At 36.6% G+C, this 27,558-nt stretch overlaps 1 protein-coding gene across 11 annotated transcripts in view; it reads left to right on the top strand.

The window, feature by feature from the left end:
- Positions 1 to 27,558, top strand: part of KDM4C (lysine demethylase 4C) — a 457,231-nt gene that overhangs the window by 312,933 nt on the left and 116,740 nt on the right. For 10 of the 11 annotated variants that reach the window (XR_004676204.1, XR_004676205.1, XM_034987990.1 and 7 more), the window contains 3 exons: positions 1,542 to 1,723; positions 3,358 to 3,571; positions 5,410 to 5,486. Coding sequence is in view for 9 of the 11 variants with exons in the window: in XM_034987990.1 (XP_034843881.1) it covers positions 1,542 to 1,723; positions 3,358 to 3,571; positions 5,410 to 5,486 (473 nt within the window). In the remaining 2 variants the exon portion in view is untranslated. The other variant, XM_034987999.1, reaches the window with a different exon arrangement.

The following is a 27,558-nucleotide window of genomic DNA, read 5'->3' as shown; positions in this document are numbered from 1 at the left end:
AGGCTTTTAGGAATTAAATAGTATTTACTCTATCCCTAAAAATATTTTGAGAACTCCTCACATTAACTTATGACCAACCAAAGGGATAGGAGCGTCATCTATCTTGTGTGTTTCAACCTTTTATAATAAAGCAAGTGATATGATAAATATCAGGAAGAGGCAATAGCTATTCAAACCCAAAATATTTCTTTTTGTTTAGATCCCATTTTTAGTATGTATGTGGGAGATATTAGCCTATGAGTTAAGGACTTAATGGTATTTCAAATTCCTGGTCACATTTTCTACTCCCATCTTTAATTTGTCAAATCTAAGTCTTCATAGGAAGTCTTCTATTCTGTATTGTAGGGAGACTGAGATGGAAGTAGTGTATGTTTAGTGGCAGATTACTTCACTGCAAACATAGGCTAAGGTTCTTACCTTTTGTTTTCAGATACTGCCTGGTTAAGTACTAAGCATTTTCCATTGTTAATAATAGTAATGATAATAATAATAATACCGCCACCACCACCAACATGGAAGCAGGAACATCCCCTTTCATCTCAGTTGGCATTTGATGTCTTTTGAGTTCTTTTCAGCCTCATTTAGCTCTTCTTATTTTTTCAGCTCAGCAAATCTATTTTGACTTTTGTAAAACAGGTAAGTCAACAGGCAAGGGGCTGGAGCACACTGGTTCACAGAAGCACCTGTGCCTTGGGACTTGAGGACATTGCTCCACAGTATCTATTTGTTAGACTATGACAGCTAGTGGTGAGGAGTTTTAGAATGTGTCACAGCTGTAGATGTTAAGTACTAGATGTAGCTGTGATTGCTGTCACTTGTTCTCATATACTGTCCTCGGTTATAGGCATTAGGAATTTTTTCTCTTAACCTGTTATATCTTTCTGTATTTTTCTGGCCTTCTATAAAATTTTGTAAAGTGGTATTTTTGTGGAGTAGATCTCTGCCTCTTTCATGTTAACAGTTATACATGTTTAAGAGATTTGACCCTCTGGGAGTATTATTTTGAGCAAATAAGATTTGAATAGGAATTGTTTTTCATATTCATGTAATGGCAGTGTATTGCTTGGCACATGATAGGTGCTCTGTAAATGTTATTTGTCATGAATTCTTGAACTCAAAAGTTAATTAAATGAAGTTCATTTAATACATTTTTATTAAGCCATATACAATGTTAGGTGAGGAAACTAAAAATAGTGGTAAGGCAGTTACCGGGCCAGTGAATTCCTATGCTAGCTGGAAAGTAATTTCACAGAAGTAGTGAAATTGAAGGAGGGAGCCGTTTAGTTATTATTGGCAGGGATGGGGAGGGTATCAAAAGGGGGCTCATTGTCTGGCCATCAGATCTGACCTATCCCTTGAAGATGAGGAGGATGAAAAGGACATTCTTTTTGTTCTGTTTCTCAGAATGTATTTGAAGGATAAAATAGGTTTCCTGTCTGACATTAATATCAATGATACTTTGGAATGTTTGCTTCTTTTATAACAGAATTGTTTTTCCCTGGATCCCATGCTCACTGTGTTTTCATGCCTTGTTTTGCAAGAATTGCCTGAGGTTCCGTCAATTGAGGAGGAAGTGGAAGAAACAGAGTCTTGGGCGAAGCCTTTGGTCCACCTTTGGCAGACGAAGTCCCCAAACTTTGTGGCTGAACAGGAGTATAATGCAGCCATGGCCAAAATGGAGCCACACTGTGCCATCTGTGCTCTCCTAATGCCCTACTACAAGGTAATAAGGGTGGAGGGGTCACTGTCAAGGTTTCGTTTCACTGCTTCACTTTCTGTGTGACTGTAAAAACACAGATGAATCATTGTAAGGTAAGTATGCGCACGGAAAGGGAGACATCAATACTTACATGGCCATTGTAAAAGAGCAAACAGAATTTCTGAGTGCTACTTGAAAGACATTTCTCTGGTAGTGCTTTATCATTTTAAAATAAATGGTTTATTTGTCATTGTTCATTTCAGTCAAGGGGCAGTTCCAGTCTTTTTAATCAAGAAACACAGAACTGAAAGCTTAACAATATGTTGTATAAATTTTGCAAAGAGAGAACTTAGACTTAGTCTCTGTTTTGTGTTTGAAAATATCACTCTCAATAATATGTCAGCTCTGGTCCCACATTTAAAATGTCTCTGTCTTCCCACATGGAACATGCATAAAATACAGCAGGACTCAATACAAGCTGGATTGTTCAGTTCACCCTCATCAACTAGCTGTGCATAGTACTGTTTTCAGTGTTATTCCATATGTCATACTGATGGCATTTTGGCTCACTGAGGGCCACATTCTCTAACACTAACCCAGACAAAGTGATCTTCAGGAATCTAGGAAGGGTGGTATTTCGTGACCTATTTTAAGATACAATATATAATAAAGTGTATTGATGTGAGCACTGTGTTCTGAGTTATATTATCAATAATGGAATCAGAAGTATTTTAAGATTGCTTCTCTTTTAGAGTTCATATAAACACTTTTTTGTTCAGACATTTCAGGGCATGAAATTGTGTGATTTGCCACATTTTCAGATCTTTGAAAATATAGAAAGTAAACTTAACTCACTTGTTTTCGATGGGGCCCTTGTGAGTGACAAACTATTTTCCGTTTAGTCATTGAATGTCTGTTTTCTTGGAAAAAGTTAACTTTTTATTGACTCTTATTTCTATATCATAATCTGCCTTTGTATTTCCCCAATAATTAACAAAATTCTCACTAAAATTATAAGATATAGAGAAACTTATTAATATAAGATCTCTGGAGATAAGATAGTTCATTAATTAGAATTTTAGTTAAGCGCTAAATGTTTTTCATATATTTTGGTGAGAGATGACAGTTTTGTTTTGCACACTATATTTTCTTATTTAGTGACACTTGCCAGGTCATTCTGTCTTGATGTTTTAAAAACTTTGTGGTGAGGCACAACCTTCAAAAATTCTCTAAAAACTGTTGCACAGATTAAAACTGAGGTCTTTGAAAACATTCCTTCAAGTGTAACCAGGTAAAATTCTTCAGTATATGAAACCAGGTCTGCTAACCTAGTGAAAATAAAGAAAGAAATAAAAATTCCTCAGAAAAATTGATGCTTTCCCTGAACTGTTTATGTAAGAATATAGTTTTAGCAGGTTATCACTTTTTCGTACAAGCAGATGCACAGAATGTCCTCCTGTTTCTACAGCTTAGCTTCTGGATGGGAGCCTGAAGAGGAACATTGATAAAAAGCTAATAGTTGTATCAAGGAAAACAACAGGAAGAACAGAAGCTGGAAGTTAGTGCATGGAACAGCTATTAGTGGAATTGAGTGACCAGAACAAATGATGAACTTTTTTGCATGTTTTTCACTCATGTGGGAATATTATGTTTTTCAGCCAGATAGCAGCAATGAAGAAAATGATTCTAGATGGGAGACAAAATTAGACGAAGTGGTTACTCCAGGAGGAAAGACTAAGCCCCTCATTCCAGAGATGTGTTTTATTTATAGTGAAGAAAATATAGAATATTCTCCGCCTAATGCCTTTCTGGAAGAGGATGGAACAAGTCTTCTGATTTCCTGTGCAAAGTGCTGCGTACGGGTTCATGCAAGTAAATGAATCTCTCATTCATCAATCACTGGCTTTTCAGTGCTTCACATAATCTTTGTTTCTCACCGTTTTGTCCCCTACCAAATCTATTGCATTGAACTATTGGCATTCTTAATGGTTAGATCATTCTTTCTCACATTTCTTCTGATAAAAGTATGAGTAAGTATAATAATCCCTTTTTCTACAGTTTTGTGCAGTATCAGTGGAGAACAGTTTTGTTCTGTTTGTTGTCCAGATGTGGGGTCATTGTGGGGCTCCTTTCACATATTTGAATTTTACTTAAGAGATAGTTTGTAAAAACTTAATTTTAACCTCTGATGTTGATTCATGATTATTTTTCTTTGTACTTTTTAAAGAGACATGAATATTTCTTTGGTGATTTGGGGAATTATTGTTAAATTTAATTATAGAGTTTAATTTTTATTCTTTGTGAGGGTAAGGAGATCTCTGTTGCCTTCCAGGGGAGAACAGTCATTACAGTTGTTTTCCCCGCAGGACTGAGATGGTTAGGTTCCATACCTGTCACAATTTGGTATTTTCACATCATGGGATAAATGGCAAATACATTTTTTTTTTTTATTTGCCTGCCATGTAAGTCCTCTAAAATGTGAAAAGGGATCTAATTTTTATTGCAAGTCTATTTTAAGGCATTTTAATATTCCAGATCTTACCAAATCATATGTCATGTTAACATACTTATGTATGGTCTCTGTCAGTGTAGCATGAATAGTTATAATATAGGCATTACCTTCTGTATTTACCCCAGAGAAACACTAGACTTACGTTAGGGTTGAAATAGCCTCACTGTCTATCATTTATTGATTGATTAGATACTGTCAGCTTCCCAAGAGATTTGAACATAATGTGTTTGAAATATAGCAACCTTCTTGTTGTACTTATATCAATCTGTAACACACACGCACATATATATATATATACATACACATTCACCCTACATTATTTAAAGTATATAACAGCCAATGCATCATTTCACCAAAAAAACTAGGATTTAATTTTGATTCCCGAATGTACAAGCTATACAATTTAGCCATAGTATTTCATAAACATATGCTTGAACTAAACATTTTATAGTCTTAGTTAACTATGATAGGCTTTTCTTTGGTAATTACATCTCTGTTATTTTCTCTTTCATTTAAATGTAATAGAAATTTGATATTAAAAATTACTTCTTTAAATCTTTCAAAGCCCTTTGAAAGGCAGTCAGAGTAACACATGTTTGTTGGTACTGTATAATTGCTGCTTATATTTGCATCATCAGCTATTTCCTTACACAGTTATTTTGAGTCAGGCATGTATTGAATAGACAAATAGAACTGAAGATACCCCTTCATCACTAACCATGAATTGTGCATCCTCTGTCCCTATCATTGAAATTAAAGCTAATTAAACAATTTCTGAAATGTAATTTTAAATTATATTAATTTACAAAATATGTCAAAGTTTATTTATTGTATTATTTTAAAGCTTCCCCAAATTTTCCTTCATGAATTGCAACTAACTTTGAAATATGTTTTGTATGAGTAAAGAACTAGACCCAACAAATTAGAAATTTAATTATTGCCCATTCAAGAATTATCTGATAACTATTGTGAGCATTAGTAATGATTAAGACCCATACTCTCATGTTTCCTGGGGCTGATATCCTTTTAGCCATAAGGCATGAGAGCCAAAAGTATCTTTGAGACAGCCTTGTTTATGTTTTGTTCTAAGCAGTGACAACTGGTGGGCAGTTGTTCTGATTTTAGTTATTCAGTGCTAAGATGTATAATACCAAAATGCAAAAGACCTAATTCATGAATCCATACTATTATTTTATAGGTTGCTATGGTATCCCTTCTCACGAGATATGTGATGGATGGCTATGTGCCCGCTGCAAAAGAAATGCATGGACAGCAGTAAGTGGCCTATTTTAATATCTTTTAACCCCTCTTCTCACTTTCTCCACTGTGAACACATTTAAATCTAGCAATAAGGTAAGGTTGTACACATGCTTTTGTGTGCACTTCTACACTTACTATATTTCTAGTCTTCTCTTTTCAAATCATCCTGTCTGGTGGCTCTATTCATCATAGAAATATTAAATAAATTTCTAGGTGTTACTGTTCTACTCAGGAGCCTACAGAGAATGCCAATTTATCTGAACAAGTCTAAAATATTCCTTCATTTTCCTGCCCAGGTCTATTTTATAGTTCTTGAAAATAAATATTCTAAGTAACACTCAAGATGAGGATCCTCCCTGACCCCTGACAAAACCATGCCATACATAACTTTTCCACTGGTATGAGTCTTTCCCCACTTATTCATTCATACATTCACACTTCAACAAACTTTGGAGTCTGCTCTTTGCCAGGTGAGACAGACTGCTCTGTCTCAGTCTGTGAACTTGAGACAGAATCTTTCAACAACAAATGATACCCCACTTAAGGTACAAAGATTCCTCCTCATCTTAATTGTTTTTCCTGATGAACCCTGTTGAAACTTCAGCTTACATCCAAGCATTAAGTTCTATTCCACTAACCCATCATGTCACCTATTTTTCCATTTAATTATGTGCTACCTCGTTACTTCTTAAAAATTCTCTTTCAAGAAGCATCAGAACATTTTTGAAAATTAGGACCTGTTAGATCTTAACATTGTATCCCTCACTCTTAATCTCAGAGCAGATGATTTCAATTGTAATAGTAGCATTTGCTTTATTTCTCAATGATCTCTAATGAGTTAAATTTCTTTGCAACCAGATTAAAATCCTGAAGGACGATATAAGGAAAATGCCTTGCATGATAAAAATTTATGGCATGATATGTATGTTTAGCTCTCAGTGTTGAAAGAGATGTATGGTGACTATAAATTAAAGATGTCTGAGAATGTCTTTCTGAATGATTTTATTGCTGGCATTCACTTTAGGTAGTGAGGGAAAAATGAGGGAAAGTATGGACATTCTTTATAGCCCAAATAATCTGATCTGTTTCGTGTTAGAGGTAATATCTCCAATTTAAGAAGTCTTTCATTAGTGGGCCCAGAAAACATTTTTGTATTTCCTCTGATGTGATCATTATATTAACAAAAATTATGTAAATACAGAGTATCTTAAAATCAGCCAGGAAGTCGTGCTGTAATAAGTATATTCAGTTCTTGTTTGCCATGCAGGTCTTATATTTATTATATGAGCCAAATTAAAGCTTTGTAGAATCAGTGTGGCCTGTGATCCTCTCATTCACCCTGAAGTATAGGTTTAGAGATTAGAGATATTCTAATCCAGTTCACCAAGGTTTGAAGAATTCTCTGTTCCATCCACAGTTACTGCTTGACTCCTTTGCTCACACACTGAACAGTCCTGTTTCCCAAGGTACCATTGTCCTTTGCATGGCAGAGCTAGGGCCAGGCCTACGTTACCCACCCTGATTCTGAGGCTGTTTGTGATAGTTTATGCTGTTTTCCTTTAGCATGTCTTAAGAAGGAAGTACTAGATTAATGACTCTTTAGAACTAATTTAAAGCTCCTATTAATCTTAATCCCTCACACCCTTAGAAAATACAATGTCTTTTGTGTTTTATTATTGATACCATGCAATAAAAATGGAAACTCTCGAATACAATTTTACAATGATTTTTTTAGACCCACCTAATATCTTATTTCTAAGTGGAAATGATCTGAATTCACAGTGCACCAGTTGTTTTTTCAATTTATCCATTTGTGTGAACTTTGTCTATGAAGCTTGATTCCTATTTTTTTCTCCTGAGAAATCAGTGAATTGCAGTTTAAGCATTGCAGAGGAGTAAGTGATAATATCAGTATTTTGGCTTTAAATCCCTTATTTAGTGTGGTTGTGAGTGTTACAATATTAATTTTTAGTAGACAAGTATGATTCTTTGGATTTTGTGCCTGGAATGATTACATTTTAAAAGTATCCTTAGACTTGACATCTTTAGGAATCAATCTCACATTGTCAGTTTTAGGTTCCAGAAAAGCCTTGGGGCTCCTTTTAATGGAGGTTCCACAGGAGGTAATGGAAATCTAACAGTGCAAGGGAGGTCAGATGACATTTGATTGCTGGTTTGTACATCACTAACTCTAATTCCTAATTATTTCCTGGGATTTTCTTTTTAAATGTACTTTGTAAATGTAAGATTTATTATTCATCATGAATGCAAAACATTTCAATAACATATTTTGCTTGGGATATATATTTATACAACAGATGTGATTGTTCTAGCTAATTCTGTTTCCTTTTATGATGAGTACTTGGCACACCTGGAGAGTAAGAAGAGGGTAGCCTGAAATACCTTATATTTATCTTTATAAGGTATATGTGAGACTTGAATGTGGTTGTTCTGTTTTTTAAAGATTCATTTTAAAGAGTTCTCATTGTTGGATGAATGGGTAAAGAAAATGAGGGGTATATATAGAGATACACACTGAAATTTCATATTCAGCTATAAAAAGGAAATCCTGTCATTTGCAACAACATAAATGGCCTTGAGAGCACTATGCTGAATGAAACAAGTCAGACAGAGAAAGGCAAATACTGTATACTCTCTTTAAATGTGGAATCTTAAAAGAACACGCTGAACTCATAGGAACAGAAAGTTAATTGGTGACCGTGGGTGGGGGGGCATGGGAGAAATAGATAAAGGTGGTTAAGGGTACAGACTTCCAGTTTTAAAATGAATACATTTTGGGAATCTAATATACAGCATAGTAACAACTGTAGTTAGAAATACTCTATTGTATAGTACTGTACTTGAAAGTTGCTAAGATTGGGGTGCCTGGGTGGCTCAGTCGGTTAAGCGGCTGCCTTCGGCTCAGGTCATGATCCCAGGGTCCTGGGATCGAGCCCTGTGTTGGGCTCCTTCCTCGGCGGGGAGCCTGCTTCTCTGCCTGCCGCTCCCCCTGCTTGTGCTCGCTCTCTCTCTATCTCTGTCAAATAAATAAATAAAAATCTTAAAAAAAAGAAAAGTTGCTAAGTTCTTTAAAGTTTTCACCAGAAAAAATAAATAAGTAAAAGAAACTATGTGAGGTGATGGATGTGCTACCTAATCTTATTTCGGTAATCATTTCTAAATATATATATATAAATCAAATCATCATGTTATACATTTTATGTTATACATTTTAAACTTACAGTGTTATATGTCAGTTATATTTCAGTAAGGCGGGTGGGGAGGAGACTATAATAGTAACTGTATCATGGAGGTAAGCATCAATAATTTATTTTTGTTTATTTTTAAATATTTTAACCTATTTATTTGACAGAGAGAGACACAGCGAGAGAAGGAACACAGGCAGGGGGAGTGAGAGAGGGAGAAGTAGGCTTCCCTTGGAGTGGGAGCCCGATGCGGGGCTCGATCCCAGGACCCTGGGACCATGACCTGAGCCGAAGGCAGACGCTTAACGACTGAGCCACCCAGGCGCCCCAGGCATCAATAATTTAAATTTTGGAAGCAAAGGCATTGTAGGGATTATTTCATCTAACGTTAGAAGGTAGTTGGTTTTCTTACTATCAACCTGGGCGAGGTAACTGAGGATGTATGCAAGGCTGGAATCAATAATCAGTGGTCAGCTGTCTTTTTATTTACCATTTCTAACGAGGGACGTCACTCTGGCCCCAACTGTTGTGATAGTTTTTAAGTAACCGGAGGCCAGAACTTTGTCTCATTGACCTCTGTAGCACCCCTAATGCCTGGTGCAGTGTTGGATCATTTCTGAACGGATGAAACATAAAGTAAGAAGGTTGTGATCGCAGAGATATGGGCCAGACCTTTATTTGTGGCCTTCAGTGCTCTCACTGTTTCCAGAGTCTCGCTTCAGTGCTCACTGTGTTTCATTTTGCTACTGTCTTTACTTTATCCATTTGCGTCAGTTAAAACAAGGAAGAAGATGCCTTACTGCCAGCTTCACCTGAATGTGTTGGGGGAAGAGATTAGTTACAAATTTTGGATTGTACCCTAATTTAGATTCTAGGATCCTGGCTCTATATCCAAATTCAAATGAAATGAAATAAAGAACCCCCCAAATACCTGTCTATCCTGAGATTCAGGTTGTACATCCCATCATTCTAACTAAATGTTACTGCTTTGTGCCTATTTTCCTATTTCAGTACCGCTCAGGTAAATAGATACAACTACCTGAAAGCTATGTTTCAGCTTATGGCTTAAAACCCAACTGTATTGGATTATTTTATTTTCAGCTGTTTGTTTTTGACCTTTTGGGGACTATTTATAAAATTGATTTGAAGCAGTTTTTACTCTGTTACAGTATGACTTGAGAGCACATGCCAGACATTACCAAGTTCTCTTTTTAGGGGTATACTGTCAGTACTCTGATTCTAGCATGTGTTTCTTACTATTTTGATTTTTAATGTGAGTCTAATCACTTTTGATCTAAATTGCTGAAGTTTTCTCTAATCTGCGATTTCCACTGTTTAATGGCTGCAAGTTACTACTAATTAAAAATGCTAGTATTCTTACTGTAAAAATGCAGAATTTGTATTGATTTCTTTGAGATTTTTTCCCACCATTTTCTTTTTTATCCCTGCACTTAAAAAAAAATTTCCAGTATGGGTATTTCTGTGAAATACCTGAATACTCCTTTAGGGATACACTTCTGATTATGAAGAAAGATGTTAGTTAGATGTCTGGAATGGGCTGGTAAACTAAATACTTACTACTATTCTAAAAAGTAATCCATGTGTTTAATATTATGTAGAGTAAAAATAGGATTTTCTATATTATCTTTTGAAGAATTTATAATATAGAATTCCAAAGGGTAAATAAATATAAGCAGGTTGAAGAGGTTAAAAAGGAATATGGATAAGATTTTCTCTTCTTAAAATTTAAGGATAATGTAGCTGTCTGGTGATTTTTTTTCTGTCTAGGTAATTTGGATATTTCTTCAGGGACCTTTCAGGGGATAGGGGCTGTGAAGTTTTGTTTTAGTGCCATAAGTGGTGATGAAAACTGCATGTAAGGATTGGTAACTTATCATGGAAAGTCACATCACACTCAGATTTATGACTTTGACAAATCATAAGTTTCCAGTCTCCTGTCCTTGGCAGCATTAAACCTGTGCTGTAGTTTTCCATTGTCAGTGTGAAAAATTTCAAATAAAGCGTGTATCATTTGTGCTATGTCTTACTAGGGGGCTTTTTTATTACCTTAAATAATTCTTGGGAGGGTAAGGTAAGCACAGTAGCTCACATACATATAATCTAAACAAAAAATCTAAATTAAAGAAAGATTTAAAAGCAATGTAATGAGAAGGTTCTATTAGAGATTATATCTAAGGTCTCTTCTGACCCTAAAATCCCTTGATTCTGTGTTGCTTTGTATTTCCATTTTGCTTTAATTAGCTTTCCTTAAGAATTGGGGCCCTTCTAGCATATTAAATTTATTATTCACTTCTTAACCTAGTTAGAGGTGTTAGGAAGTATAGGAATACAAGTGGCACTGGTAATTATTGACCAGATCAGTGTAGTCTTTATGAGCTAAAGGAAATTTTTAACAGGCCAGTGACTTCAAGGCCTTACTATAACTTTATCTACTTGCTGTTTGGGAATGCATGACAATATGTATTAGCCTCTAAATTCTTTTTTATTTCAGTATATCCTGTTACACTTAATTTAGGAGAATTTGTTTCAATATTTTTATTTGAAAGTAATACAGTATTAAAAAAAGTAGCTACATATTATATTCTTGGGTGAATATTGCCATTGTATGAAAAAGCAGATTTTGTAATGAAAAACTTAAAAAACACTTTATGGGTTGGAGTTTTCATTCTGTATACTGAAATGCACAAACTAGGTAATTGCACACATTTATTATCTATTGAATAGCATTTATTGTACTATGTAGAATAATGAAATTATATTGCATATGTGTAACATAGCATCTCTGTAATACAACATTTTTTTCCCCAAAATGGTTTCAGGAAATCAAAATGCAAACATGAAATATGTTTTCACATTTATTCACTATGCCTTTTATTTTTCTTCTTATTTTTTTTTTAATAGAGTAACACATAGATATGAGCAAGTTATACCTTGATGATCTTTTGGGATTTGCATTTCTGTTCCTCTTATAAAGAATGGAATATACAATTGCAATGATTAAAAATAAACATTTTGGTGTTTATTTTTTTACTGCTTGACCATACGCAAGTGATATCTATAGATTGGGTAGGGGTTGCCATTCATGCCCTCCACGGCTGAACGTAGCTATTTTATTTGACTTCTGAAAGAAAATGAAGTCTTTTTTCTGCATAAATCATAGTCACAAAGTTAAATTCTAGAAATTCCTGAGGTAGTGGTCTTTTTTTTTTATTTATTTTATTTTTTTATTCTTATGTTAATCCCCATACATTACATCATTAGTTTTAGATGAAGTGTTCCATGATTCATTGTTTGTGCATAACACCCAGTGCTCCATGCAGAATGTGCCCTCCTCAATACCCACCACCAGGCTAACCCATCCTCCCACCCCCCTCCCCTCTAGAACCCTGTTTGTTTTTCAGAGTCCATCATCTCTCATGGTTCGTCTACCCCTCCGATTTTCCCCGCTTCATTCTTCCCCTCCCGCTACTGAGGTAGTGGTCTTTACAAAACTCACTCCAATGGTGTTGCTAAAGCTTGTAGATGGGAGAATCTAAGTCATTTGTTGGAATGCATTTGTCTGAACTCCTGGTCTTTGGAGTATACCTTAGTCTGTCAACTTTTAGGTCTCAGGTAAAAAGGATTGACCTCTTGGAAGTGGTAGCTTGTCAGATCTTTGGGAACAATGAAGTGCCAACCTGTGTAACTTTCTGTTTACTCTGCCTGATGATTGGTGGGTGGACGAAGGTGGTTTATTAGGTAGTCTTTGGTTCCCACTTTGCGTTGAGAGTGGGGTCCTATAGATGGAGGTGCATCTGTTATGAAGCAACCCTAACTTATCTCTGTTGAATCTCAAGGTAGTGCTTTCCCTCTCTCTTTAATAGAAGTTCTCTTAGACTGGAGATTATTAAAGAAAATGTGTAAGTTTAAGGTGTATGTTACCTTTACCACATAACACAACCCTTATTCTCCCTCTTTAACTCCCCAGATAAAAATAATGGTACTGAATAGATATTGGAAATTGCCAATCATTATGCTCTTTGAAAGTCTTTTATTGTAGAAAAGTAAGGTTTTATTTTTCAACCTTTGACCTACAAATTCAGAATAACTATTGATTTAAATATAAACTAAGCAGCATACAGCTTCCATAAAATGTAAGGACTAAAGAGTTCTTCATCTCTGTCAGAAATCTTTTACAGATGATGAACCAGGGTTTGAGAGAGTAAGTCTTTTACCCCCTGGATTGCCCCACAGTATGGTAAGACAGCCTTGATTCGTGGCAGTGCTCAGGCCTTCAGATTTCCAGGCCCATTTACCTCACTTTCTTGTTTTTAGAGTGGGAAGAAGGCTAAGCAACTGACCAGTTTTTGAACAAGGTTTTTGAATGATTTTTGTTTGTTTCCATTGAGAGTTAAGCCAGCACTAACTTCTAGTGTAATTACACTAGAATGTGTTATCTACTTAATGTAGGTTAATTAGCCTTACTGGGTGGTTGAGTAGAGCAGTTACTTTACCCTTTCATATGTACTCTGGATTCTGCCCACAGGACCTTTCCCAGAACTGGATAATCTCCTGAATCCAATTTTCCAGCTGACAACAGCATTGACATTTTTCTTTTACGAAGAGCTCTGAAGTGGCTTTGTAGATCAGAGCCATTGATTTTTAGATCAGATTGGCTTATGGCCTTGAGAGGTCATGGTGGCGCAGCTGCTCCCTGTGATGTGTTTTATGCTGTATTTTTTTTTTTTAATTCCATGAGATACTGTTAAGACCAGGTGCAGGCTGACTTTGATCCTCATATACAGTGAAACTAGTAGAAACAGAAAGACTCTATTCTTGTTAAAGGCAGGGCATTCACAAGTGGGTGGTGGCTGTTTGTAGTCAAGTGGTTGCTTATGTAATTACTCCTCTCCATTGAGGTGTCCCTGTAAGCCACTATCTAGGACCACACTCTCCGAATACATTTGGCTTCACAATTACCTCTTGCCTCCTGAAGAGGCAGATTATTCTAAACAGCTGCAGACTTAAACCTTGGCTCACAAAGGCCAGGGTGGTAATAATTATTTTACTTTAACCAAACAGAACAGCACATTTGAGAATATCAATTATGCTGACAACATAGCTATGATGTGGAGGCCTTCCTATTAGGGAACTGCTTACAGGCTAAAAAGTCACAAATCATTTTTTTTCTGTACTTTCTTCCTCCTTTCAATAAACATCATTCTCCTCCCTCCCTCCACTTGGTAATGGAGAGAAAGAAAGAGAAGTCTACACAGCTTATTGTAAGTGGAACTATATTCATAAATAGCTTCTTGATTGAGAACAAATGCCTCATTAATCTTAAGTGCTTCAACCAGAGAGCACAAGTAAAGTCAGGAAGAATAATGACTGACATTATAGGAGCATAACATACTGTACTACACACCAGGATGTGTGTGCCCGGAGGTCACTGGGCTACGAGGCACATCTCCTTAGCAGTGAGGAAAGGCATCCCTAGGAAGAGTGGAGGGGGAAAAAAGTGCAGTGCAGGCATTTCTCATGAATAGCAAAAATTAGTCCAGTGGCAGGATGAAGAAATCAAGTACTTTGCTATTTGTTATGGAAGGTCATGCTGGGAAGAAAGAATAAACCAGCTGGGTTTTTATTTGAAAGCCAAATGTTGTACAGTTTTAACAAAGTAAGATGTATGTTCAACTTGAAGTACTTTGCTCAGGTTCCTGGAAATAGGATTATGCATTAAGTTTCATGTAGATGGCCTCTGACCAGTCTTAAATTACAGAGGTGCTTCTTGCCACTGATCGTGTGCTTGGCTCACTACCCTGCTATCAGATAGGTGCTCTGCAAATTTAATTTTTATATTGGTGTAAGCAATGCTATTAGGAAGATAAATCCAGGGAAAAATCGAATTTGAAACAGAGTATGTATGACTTTATATTCTTCTGTTACATTCCATTCATACAAATGGATGTATGATGACATTTAAATAGTTACAATGTAGTAAGTATACACCCCCCGCCCCAAGATGTCCATGTTCTAATCCCTGGAACCTATGAGTGTGTTTGTCATGTTGCATAAAAAAACAGAATTATGGTAGTAGATGGAATTAAGGTTGCTAATCAGTTGATCTTATGATATCTGGGTTTACCCAATTCAGACACAGGGGTTCTTAACTGTGGAAAGGGGTGGCAGAAGAGGTCAGAATGAGGTGAAATGAGAAGCTCTTGACCTGCTGTTGTAGGCTTTGCAGATGGAGGAGGACCATGAGCCAGGGCATGTGGGCCACCCCTTAATGCTAGAGAGGACAAAGAAATACTTTCTCCCTGAGTACCTCCAGAAATGAATGACCCTGCTGACACCTTGATTTTAGCCCAATGAGACCCATTTTGGACTTCTGACCTGCTGAACTGGGATAAATTTGTATTATTTTAAGTGATTAAGTTTGAGGTAATTTGTCATTGCAATAATAAAGAACAATAAAGAACTAATACAGTATTCAGTAGAAAGCATTGTTGAAAGGGTCATTCATTTGTTTTCACTCTTAACTGGCATTCCACTAGGTATGTTGCATTTCCTGTGTCCTCGCCCAGTCTGAGGCATCTTTCTCAGACTGCTTTCTTCTGTCTTACTAGCTCACACTCTCTAGTTCCTGGAATCCAGCAATCCTTTACCCCACTGTGACTCCCAGTAATGCTCCAGTTTTTCAGTCTCTCCCTCTCCTCTTGCCCTTACTTCTGTTTTTAGCTACTATGTTTCCTTGCACACTTTCAGTTCTCCTTCCACTTGCTAACTTTGTTATTCTCCCTAAGTACAACTCAACCCTGGGAAATCCTATTATCTATCTGCTCTGCGCCTGCAGCCCTGTAGCTGAATATGGCTGTGGAGAAACACCCACTATCAGATTGCTCTTGCTTTCAACTTGTAACTATTGATGTGTCCTTGGTGATGTCTGTAATTCATTCTGCATTCCCATCATGGATTCCCTCTTTCATTGTCCAGGTTGACTGTTTCATACCTCTGTCACCTGAAGCTTCCCTTCTTCTACCCCATCCTTACTCTCATTTTGTGAACTTCATATTTCACCAAGCAACAGGAAGCCATCAGTGGACATCTGCAAGTTTCCACCTGCATGATATCCACAATATCTCTGCTCCTACCTATGGCCACCCCCTCTCTTATTACACACAGGATCATAGTTCCAATAATTCATCCCTTTCTTTCCCATACCGGCAGGTTTCCCCTCTCTAGGTGATTCTCATTATCATCCAGATAAGCTGCTATTTCTTCCATTTTCAAATAAACCAAAAAACCAAACCAAACCAAAACAAAACAAAAAAACACCTCTCTTGATCCTTCTTCCTCACCAGCTCCACCCTATTTCTCCATGCCTCTATGTATAGTAACACTCCTTAAAAGACTTGTCTTTATTCATTCGTGTATTTATTCTTCTCTCCAGTTCTTCTCCCCCACTTCTCTCTTAAACTTATTCTAGTCACATGTTTTTGTAGAAATTTCTGTTCTTCTGTCAGTTGACCACTGTCTCCTGTTTGAAGCACCATCTTCTCTTGGCTCCTGGGACCCTACACACTCCTGCTTTTCCTCTTTCTTTACTGGCCACTTCTTTGCACTCTTCAGAACTCAAACCTGGGCCTCTTCTCTCCACTAGCTCATTTAGTAATCTCATCCATGTCATAGCTTTGATGCTTTTAAACAGCAACTAGTCATTGATGGCCTGCCTGTATGTATCAGTATCTAGCTCAGTGGAGCACTATGGCCAATTTCATGAGCAGTGTCTCCTTTCACATGCCTAATAGATAGCTCAAGTTCACCCTGTCCCAGACTGAATTCCAGATCTTGTCCTACAGGTCTCCTGCTTCTAGGCCCTCTAGCTGCTGAAGCCAAAAACTGTAGGGTTAGATTTGATGCTTTTCTTCTTCTCATACCCACATTTAACAGTAAATTCTATCTTGGCTACTTTTAAAATGAATTCTGGCCACTTCTTTTTTTTTTTTTTTAAGATTTTATTTATTTATTTGAGAGAGAGAATGAGAGACAGAGAGCATGAGAGGAAGGAAGGTCAGAGGGAGAAGCAGACTCCCTGTCGAGCAGGGAGCCCGATGCGGGACTCGATCCCGGGACTCCGGGATCATGACCTGAGCCGAAGGCAGTCGCTTAACCAACTGAGCCACCCAGGCGCCCCGAATTCTGGCCACTTCTTAATTGCCTCTGCTCATATTACCCAGACTAATCTACTCATTACCTCTTTCCTGGATTCTGGCAGTAGCCTACCATCTCTTTTCGTTTCTACATTTTTTGTGTTTTTTTTTAAGTTTTTTATTTCAATTCCAGTATAATTAACATACAGTGTTCTATTAGTTTCAGGCGTACAATATAGTGATTCAACAATTCTGTACATTAGTGCTCATCAGGACAAGTGCACTCCTTAATCCCCATCACCTATTCACCCGTCCCCCACCCACCTCCCCTCTGGTAACCATCAGTTTGTTCTCTAGAGTTAAGAGTCTGTTTTTTGGCTTGTCTCTCTTTTTTATTCCTTTGTTCATTTGTTTTGTTTCTTAAATTCCACATATGAGTGAAATCATATGGTATTGATCTTTCTCCAGCTGACTTATTTTGCTTAGCATTTTTTACTTATGCTCTTGAACCTTTATCATCTGCTGTCAATGCAGCCATTGGAATGATCCAGTTAAAATGTAGGTCAGATTATGTTCTTGCTGTGCTCAAACCTTACAGTGCCTTGCTGTCTCAGTCAGAATAAAGTTGTTGCCTTTTTTCATGGCCTATGAAGCCTTATCAGTTATTCCTTCTCTTAAATTTCTGATCACCTTTCCTATTAGAAAAGGCCAGAATCTGCTGGCATCACTTTCCCTAGATTATTCCATGGTCCACTCCCATAGCACTTGACATCTTCTACCATCTAAATAATCTACTGGTTTAGTTTTTCTGCTGTCCCAGCAGAAGGTAACTTCATTGAGGCCTGGATCTTTGTCATTCACTGCAGTTGCCCAGTGCCTGGAACATGATGATTAACTGATATTTGTTGAGTGAATGTATGTTTTCACTTACAGTACAAAATCAATGTGGGCATTTAAATTGGAGAATTCACTTGCTAGTATGAAATTCGCTGGAGCCTGTGGAATTTCCATTCAAAAGATGACTGCAGGAAACCTGTCATTCAGTTTCCTAATCACTCAGAATTCATGCCAGCCCTGTCCTTACCTGAGATCCTGTTCTCTCCTCAGCCCTGATAAATGAGCCACCTCTCCAGAAATGGTTCTTCCATGTTTTGTTGATCAGCACTTTGTAAGCTAGCTTTCTGTTAATGTGATTAATTACTCTTTGTTTTCCCAGCTCAGACAGCCCTATTTTATGGTTTTGCATTTCTGTAATGAACATGTCAGATAAATAAGGGTGTGGGGAGGTACTTCAATTTCATAATTTTTCTATAGCACTGAAAATTGGCTTTAGTGGCACTTTGGCTATGTCAGCTAAAATGAGAGCTTCTTATGAGGCAGCTTGAGAATGCTGGTATTGGCATTTCTTTAACTGATGTTTTATAGAAGAGCCATTGGAACATGATTTCCCTCCACCACAAATAATGAACAACTGCAATAGCTGTATTATAACAATGTCCTTCTCACCATTGTTGTTAATGTTGTGTCAGCACTTTGATTATAAACACTCTTTTTCATGGTTTAATAACTGAGCCATAAAGAAATCATTCCATGTTGTAAATTGGTATACTTGCTGTTCATTGCAGTGGTGATTTTTTATGAAACCAGGTTTTAAAAATACTTGGTAATGCTAGAAGGGGAGTTTGTGAATGGTATTAGATGAGGGAAAGGGACCTAAGCAGGAAAGGTACAGTATTCAATATATGATCTAATTTATACTTTTTCATTCAGCTTTTAGCTGCCCTGGGTGGGAATGAGGGCAGTAAGTACAACAGAAGGGCTCCTTTAAAGTTGTACTTAGGAGACAGGAGTAAGAGCTGTCTTATAGAATAATCATGTTGTGACAGGCATTTTAGTATTTGTTTGTTTTGTTTTAGGAGACATTGGTTCACTAGCAATATATCTAAATCTTTATAATAGTGAGTCATTTTACACTGGGTGTTATTGTTCTGGGAAAAGGCATGCTCATTAAACATGAGATAAAACAAGGCTGGCAATGAGCCCTGACTGTTGAATTTTATTTATTTATTTTGTTGTCTTTGGGTGTCTCTAGAGGTTAGATTAGAAAGGAGTTTTGATACACTGAAAGACTTTAGAAGAAATCATAGTGCTCATTTAAAATTTTCATTTAAGAAAATAGGCTAAACCTCCACAGTTACATTGATTTTAAGTTACACATATTTAATAAAAAAGGTTTAATTTCCTTGTCTGTCTGTGGGTTTTCTTTTTTTAATATGAGAATACTAAACATGGTTAAGACATTCTCCCATTCTGAACACTCTTGAGGTCTCAACTCTCTTTTACAGAAAACTACTGATACTATTTAGTGTGTTGTCCTTGCAGATCTTTTTCTCTACATACATGAATGTAATGGCTCACTGTTCCTGGGGGACCCAAAAGGTATCACAGTTTAACAGGCTGTAGTGTTTTCACTTAGTAATACAATGTGTAATTCTTCGTAACTCAGTATTTATGGATTTACTAGATCTTTTACATTGCTATTTTAAATTTCAATCTTGACTCTATTCTTATTAAAAAATCCAGACATTACAAATAAAATCTAAGCAACAGAGAATTCCTGTTCCTCCCAGAGGAAACTGTTTTCTCTGTTATAAACAGAAATGAGATGATTGTACATTCTTCCTTCTGCACAGATATAAATTATCTAAGATATATTCTAAGAAATTCAATTGCTGAGGCATACTTCATATGCATTTAAAATTTTGATTGATAATGCCAGATTCCTCTCCAGAGCTACCATAACATCTCATATACCCCAAGACCATATGTTTTTTGATTTAATAATCTGAAAGTTACATCTCATTATTTCATTTTTCACCCTTTATTTATTTATTTATTTATTTATTTATTTATTTATTTATTTATTTAAAAGATTTTATTTATTTAACACAGAGAGAGAGAGCGAGGGCAGGAGCACAAGCAGGGGCAGGGGGAGAGGGAGAAGCAGGCTTCCTGCGGAGCAGGGAGCCTGATGTGGGACTCGATCCCAGGATCCTGGGATCGTGACCTGAGCCGAAGGCAGACGCTTAATGACTGAGCCACCCAGGCGCCCTTTCACCTTTTATTCTTGAAGTTGGGTATCTTTCATGTGTTTATTGGCTATGAAGAGTTTTTGAATCAATCTGCTGCCTATTTTTCAAAAGTGTGGGTTTTAAAAAAATACTTTCTGGATAGCAGTCTTTGTTTTATATTGGAAATATTTTCTTGTCTTATCATCTTATGTTAATTTATATAGTATTTTATCCTTCAGAATGTTAAAATGTTGATATAATAAAAATTTATTAGTCCTTCCAATATGCCTTTTATCTTTTAAATGTTATATTAAGAATTCATATTTATCCTAAATCCATCAATATATTTGCCTACAATTTATTTTAATACTTTTATAGTTCTGTTTTGTTTTTGAGTTTAGATCTATAAATCAATTGGAATTTATTTTTATGATTCAGAGACACATATACTCTCTCACTGGCTCTGTCAGACACACACACATTTCAGTGTTCCATTGAATACATTATTGAATAGTTTGTGGTATTAGTTTTTGGTTATTTAGCTCTTTGTTTTTTTTTTCTTTAAAAATTTTATTTATTTGAGAGAGAGAGCAGGAGAGAGAGTGAGAGAGCACAAGCCGGGGGGAGGGGAAGGGAGAGAGAGAGAGAGAGAGAGACACAGGTTCCCTGCTTAGGATGGAGCCCCATGTGGGGCTTGATTCCAGGACCCTGGGATCATGACCTGAGCCAAAGGCAGATGCTTAACCAATTAAGCCACCCAGGCACCCGTCTTTCTTTTTTTTCTAATTCTCTCTTCAATTAAGAGTGATCTATTTAGCCAGAGCAATCAGATAACAAAAAGAAATAAAAGGCATCCGAATCAGCAAAGAACTCGAACTCTCATTCTTTGCAGATGATATGATACTTTATGTGGAAAACCCAAAGACTCCACCCCAAAACTGCTAGAACTCATACAGGAATTCAGTAAAGTGGCAGATATAAAATCAATGCACAGAAGTCAGTGGCATTCCTATACACCAACAACAAGACAGAAGAAAGAGAAATTAAGGAGTCGATCCCATTTACAATTGCACCCAAAACCATAAGATACCTAGGAATAAATCTAATCAAAGAGAAAAAGGATCTGTACTCAGAAAACTATAAAATACTCATGAAAGAAATTGAGGAAGACACAAAGAAATGGAAAAACGTTCCATGCTCATGGATTGGAAGAACAAATATTGTGAGATGTCAATGCTAACTAGAGCAATCTACACATTCAATGCAATCCCCATCAAAATACCATCCACTTTTTTCAAAGAAATGGAACAAATAATCCTAAAATTTGTATGGAATGACCTGAATAGCCAGAGGAATGTTGAAAAAGAAAAGCAAAGCTGGTGGCATCACAATTCCGGACTTCCAGCTCTATTACAAAGCTGTCATCATCAAGACAGTATGGTACTGGCACAAAAACAGAACCATAGCTCAATGGAACAGAATAGAGAGCCCAGAAATGGACCCTCGACTCTATGGTTAACTAATCTTTGACAAAGCAGGGAAGAATGTCCAATGGAAGAAAGACAGTCTCTTCAACAAATGGTGTTGGGAAAATTGGACAGCCACATGTGTAAGAATGAAACTGGACCATTTCCTTACACCACACACAAAAATAGACTCCAAATGGTTGAAAGACCTCAATCTGAGACAGGATTCCATCAGAATCCTTGAGGAGAACACAGGCAAAAACCTCTTCGACCTCAGCCGCAGCAACTTCTTCCTAGAAACATCACCAAAAGCAAGGGAAGCAAGGGCAAAAATGAACTCTTGGGACTTCATCAAGATAAAAAGTTTTGCACTGCAAAAGAAACATCAACAAAACCAAAAGACAACCGACAGAATGGGAGAAGATATTTGCAAATGACATATCAGATAAAGGGCTAGTATCCAAAATCTATAAAGAACTTCTTAAACTCAACACCCAAAGAAGAAATGATCCAATCATGAAATGGGCAGAAGACATGAACAGACATTTTTCCAAAGAAGACAATGAAATGGCTAGCAGACTCATGAAAAAGTGCTCAACATCACATCAGGGAAATCCAAATCAAAACCTCAATGAGATACCACCTCACACCAGTCAGAATGGCTAAAATTAATTTCTTGTCAAGAAATGACAGATGTTGGGGGGATGCAGAGAAAGGGGAACCCTCCTACACTGTTGGATTGGAGTGAAAGCTGGTGCAGCCACTCTGGAAAACAGTATGGAGGTTCCTCAAAAAGTTGAAAATAGAACTACCATATGACCCAGCAATTGCACTACTGGGTATTTACCCCAAAGATACAAATATAGGGATATGAAGGAGTATGTGCACCCTGATATTTATAGCAGCAATGTCCACAATAGCCAAATATGGAAAGAGCCAAGAGGTCCATCAAGAGATAAATGAATAAAGAAGAGGTGGTATATATATATAGGAATATTATGCAGCCATCAAAAGGAATGAAATCTTGCCATTTGCAACAACGTGGATGGAACTGGAGGGTATTATGCTGAGGGAAATAAGTCAATCAGAGAAAGACATTTATCACATGACCTCACTGATACGAGGAATTCTTAATCTCAGGAAGCAAACTGAGGGTTGCTGGAGTGGTGTGGGGTGGGAGGGATGGGGTGGCTGGGTGATAGACATTGGGGAGGGTATGTGCTATGGTGAGTGCTGTGAATTGTGTAAGACTGTTGAATCACAGACTTGTACCTCTGAAATAATACATTATATGTTAAAAAAAAAAAAAGGAAGAAGATAGTAGGAAGGGGAAAATGAAGGGGGGAAATCAGAGGGGGAGACGAACCATGAGAGACTATGGACTCTGAGAAACAAATTGAGGGTTCTAGAGGGGAGGGGGGTGGAGGGATGGGTTAGCCTGGTGATGGGTATTAAAGAGGGCACGTATTGAATGGAGCACTGGGTGTTATACGTGAACAATGAATCATGGAACACTACATCAAAAATTAATGATGTAATGTATGGGGATTAACATAACATAAAAAAAGTGATCTATTTAATATATTCTTGATTTTTTTCTTGATATTTCTCCATTATTTTTTTTGGTTGTAGAATTTTTATATTGTTGTTTTTAAAAAGCTGATTTGTCATTTGTTTATAGTCTCTCATATTTCTAATTCCCACATTTAATTTTAAAACATATTAATGGGCTTATTTTATATCTTGTGCCTAAGATATTGTGTATCTAGTTTTACATTATGTTTCTTCTGCTCATAGAATCATATTTTCTTGCATGATTTTGAGTTTTGATTGTGAGTTTATATTCCTTAGAACTTAATATTTGGGAATTTCTTGAGGCCTTTGTGGTAGGTGGTGGACCCACCTTCCAGCAATATCATCCTACCTTATGAACAATGTAAGAACCTTACAACAGTGTGATTTCATTAAACCTCTTTCCCTTTATGGTCTTATCTTACATTTACCATTACATACATTACACTCTACAGTATTGATATTTTTGTTTGAAACAGTCAAGGCTTTTTAGGAAACTTATAGTCTCCTTCTCTTTTTCTCTTGCTCTCATTCTCTCTTTGTATGCATGTGTTTTGAAGATACAAAAAATTTATTTTTTATTTACCCATGTATTTACTCTTTTTGGTGTTCTTCATTCCTTTTTGCCAGTCCATGGTTCAGCCTCGTTTGCCTTTATTCTTTTAGATTTTTTGTCTCTATGAGGTTGTTTTTATTTTATCTTCATTTTCAACGGATATTTTCCTTGGAAATGAATTCCAGGTTGCCAACTTTTTTCTTTCAGTATTTTGGTAGATACTGTTCCATTGCCACTTTTTCTGGTGTAATTCATACAGTTGTTTACTGAATGTGTTTTTTTTCTCTGCTTTTAAGTGTGTTCTTTATATTTGGTTTTCACAATTTTGACTACTATGTATTTAGGTGTGTTTCCTTTGTATTTATCTGTTGGGGTTTGCTGGGAATCTTGGATCTGTGGGTTGCCTTTTTTTTTTTTTTTTTTAAGAGAGTGGGGAGGGCCAGAAGAAGAGAGAGAATCTTAAGCAGGTTCCACGCTTAGTGCAGAGCCTGATGCGGGGCTTGATCTCACAACCCTGAGAGCATGACCTAAGCTGAAATCAAGAGTTGGGTGCTTAACTGACTGAGCCACCCAGGCACTCTGGGTTGACATTTTTTTTTCACTGCTTTTGGAAAGTTTTCTGCCATTTTCTCTTCCAATGTTTGTTCTCATTCACTCTCTCTTTCCTCTCCTTCTCAGACTCCAATTATACAGAAATTGAACAGGTTATTTTCCCTTAGATCTCTCTTCATTCTTAAAACTTCTTTCATTCTTTCTATTTCCTATTCATGTCTTTAAAGTCATTGAAGTTTTACCCTCACAATTCCAGTCCGCTTTGAAATATATTGAATTCAACATTATTGATGTCACATTTTTTCGTTTCTACCATTTACATTTGTTTTTTAAATAATTTCCATGACTTTGTTAAAATATTGCTATCTCTTCACATGTTATCTTTTTCATTAGCTCCTTTAGCATTTTGAACATAGCAATTTTAAACTCTCCATCTGATCATCCCAGTTCTTATTCATTTTTGTGTCTGATTTTATTGATTCTTAACTTTCTTAATCATAAATCATATTTTCTTGTTTTTTAGTTTACCTTGTGCTTTTTTTTTTTATTGTGTGCTGGATATTTTGTCTTTTAGCAAATGAAGTTAATCTTATTTTCAGAAAGGGCATGGCCCTTTGTTTGTCAGGTTTCTAGAGTAGGAGTGAGGTCAGTCTGATTTGTAGTTGAGCTAAGTCTGAGCTTTGTTGCAGCTTTAGTTTGATTCAGTCCACTCTAGTTTCAGATGTTTTGAGGATAGGATCGGGATTTGTCTCTTCAGTGTCTGTTCTCTGAGCACTGTGGAAACTAGCATCTGTCTGCTTTTCACAGCTAAGTTGGCGGCTTTTAGAACTATAGAAGAGCTCTCCTTGCTCTAGAGTCTAGCTGCCTGGATTTGGGGTTCCTGGAGAGTTTTCTCTTCTGTGCAGGTCTGCATCTTGCTTTCTACACCTCAGGAGAATTATTGACAGGTCTCTATTTTGTTCTCTGCTAAACCACTAGATCCAGATCATTCACTTGCAATGTTATGCATAAGTTGTCTAGAACCACAATTAACTTTTCACATATCCAACCACTGTTCTTCTTATATTGTTTTTATGGAATGCTTTACATTTATTAACTCATTTAGGGAAATAGTATTATCCTCCTTTTACAGGTAAGATATCTGAGGCAAGGTCATGCTAGTAAATGGCAGAACCATGATTTTGAACCCTGACCATCTGTACTTTATTAACTATCAGGGTAAAATCTGTTTCTCTAGTGTTACTAGAGAACTGCTCCTGTCAGTTAAATTGGATTCATGTAGCCTGAGGTTAGACTGCACAGACTAAGTGAAATGTTACTTTTTGCCTAAAATGGTATCATTCTTTGAAGGAAGAAGTGGAGATCAATTTAATGATCTCATACCAGTGAGTTTTTTTAGCTAGGTGAATTAAACAACTGGGAATATAAATTGTTATATAATACATGCTCCCTGTAACACAATTTTTTTATGATATGGGTTCTTTTAGGGGATTAGTTAAAAAATGAATTCTTAGTCACTTATAGAAATGAGGAAATGGAGACTTGGTTATACCCTTTATCACTATCTTCTTCATAGTATGGTTAAGTATACACAGGTCTTCTCCCCTCCTGAAGTGTGAGTTCCCAGGGCAGGCACAGTTTCCTGTTTATCTGGGCATTCTACTTTGAAATCTTGTGCCTTGCTTTGTTTGTACTTAGAGGTAGAGGATGTTGGAGAAGAGGAGTATGGACTTGTGCTCAGGCAGACCTGAACTTGAACCTCAGTTACTCCTTTTGCTGATAGGCTAGGGGTTGAAAAACTATAGCCTGTGGGCCAAATCTTGCTCACCGCCTGTTTTTGTAAATAACATTGTTATTGGAATACAGCTACACCCATTTGTTTACATGTTGTCCTACAATGTCAGAGTTTAGTTGAAACAACTGTGTAGTGCAAAGCCTAAATTAGTAAATATCTGGCCATTTACAGATGAAGTTTGATGGCTCCTGGATTGGATGATTTTATACAAGTTACCTAATCTTTAAATCTTAGTTTCCTCATAAATGAAGTAGGATATAAATTACCTAATAAGTTCATGTTAAGGAAGGGACGTAAAGTATATGAGGTTTCTGGCAGGGTATTTAGAATGAATTAGGCCTTTAATATAGCTTTTATTCTTCTAATATATTTAGAAGTGCCTTCTAATATATCTAATATTTATTCTTGATAACCAACTTAATAAATCAGTGTCCTGAGGGGACTCTATCTCTCCCTATATTCTCATTCAATTCTTTCACTGAATTGGAAGATGAGCAATATTAGTACAATTAGTGTATTTGGTAGGTATCAGCCTTTACATGTATCAGGCATTTTATGGATTCTTAAGAAAACTTGGGCTACTTTTCAGGTAAGGATTAACCTTTTAAATTTTAGAATTATCAATTTTGTTGTTTGACAATAAGGTACTATTTAAGAAAGGAAAGAAATGTTTAAAAGTGTCCTATATGATATTGCCTTTTATTGGGTTATAAACATAGGCATTTAGTGCAAGTTCATTTACAAATGAATGAATTGACAAGTTGACATGTTTGTGCTTGTGACAGATCAACTAGTTTGCACCATATGCGGGATGGTGACTCAAAACAGTGACATAACTGGACATGACTTTTTTCTTTCCTACTTAGTTCTTCAAAATTGAGTGAATTGAATAGAAACCCTGATATCATATATATCATATAAATCATGTAAGTAACTACTTGGCCATGAATATTTTTGTTTTTTTCCTAAGAGTGTGATTTTTCAAGTAAATCATGGCAAAAATAGCTCCATGTCAAATCACTGTTTCTTAACTCCATGTTAAGTTACCAGAGCCTGGAACTTCCTTTCCTTAGTGTCCCCGTATGAAAATGATCTTTGCAATTTTTTAATCCTTTGGTAGTTTTCAAGATTTTCACTCTGCCCTATTTTGCCCTTTCTCATTATGTAACAGATTCATCTGGAGGATATATTCTTTATCATAATAGAGAAAGAGTAACCTGACAAATATTTCCATAGCACTCATCGAGCTTACAGTTTATTCAGGACAGCAAAAAGAATTCAACAAATAGTTAAAAAGAGTAATGAGTGAGAAGTAACTGGCCCAGGGGATTAGGAGAGCCTTCTCTGAGGAATCAACATTCTGGCTGAGATGTCAAGGATGTGTTCAGTGTAATAAATAAAGAATGGTGTAGGGTGTGTCTGAGGTGTCTGGGGCACTGGGTGTCTATGTGTGGAGAGTAGTATAGTGTGAGTCTGGACAAGGTCCAGGGCTGATGATCCTGGCCTTTTGGGACATTAAGTACTGAGAAGCATTAAAACCCATCCGTGTGGGTTCTAGGTTGACCTGGGGTGGCTGTTGCCATAGTTTAGGTCTGCTGAGGGATGCTGGGGTTATCAACTGATGTGACAGATGTGATCTAGTATGAGAGGGAGATGATGTCTTCCAGTATGAGCTAGACAGGATGGTTGATGGAGAGAAGAGGGCAGATTTGGACA

This window comes from Mirounga leonina, unplaced genomic scaffold (assembly GCF_011800145.1).
Source record: "Mirounga leonina isolate KUSES-001 unplaced genomic scaffold, KU_Mleo_1.0 Mir_447, whole genome shotgun sequence".
Taxonomy (NCBI): domain Eukaryota; kingdom Metazoa; phylum Chordata; class Mammalia; order Carnivora; family Phocidae; genus Mirounga; species Mirounga leonina.
Note: the sequence above shows the minus strand (reverse complement) of the source record. Positions and strands in the feature narration are given on the sequence as shown.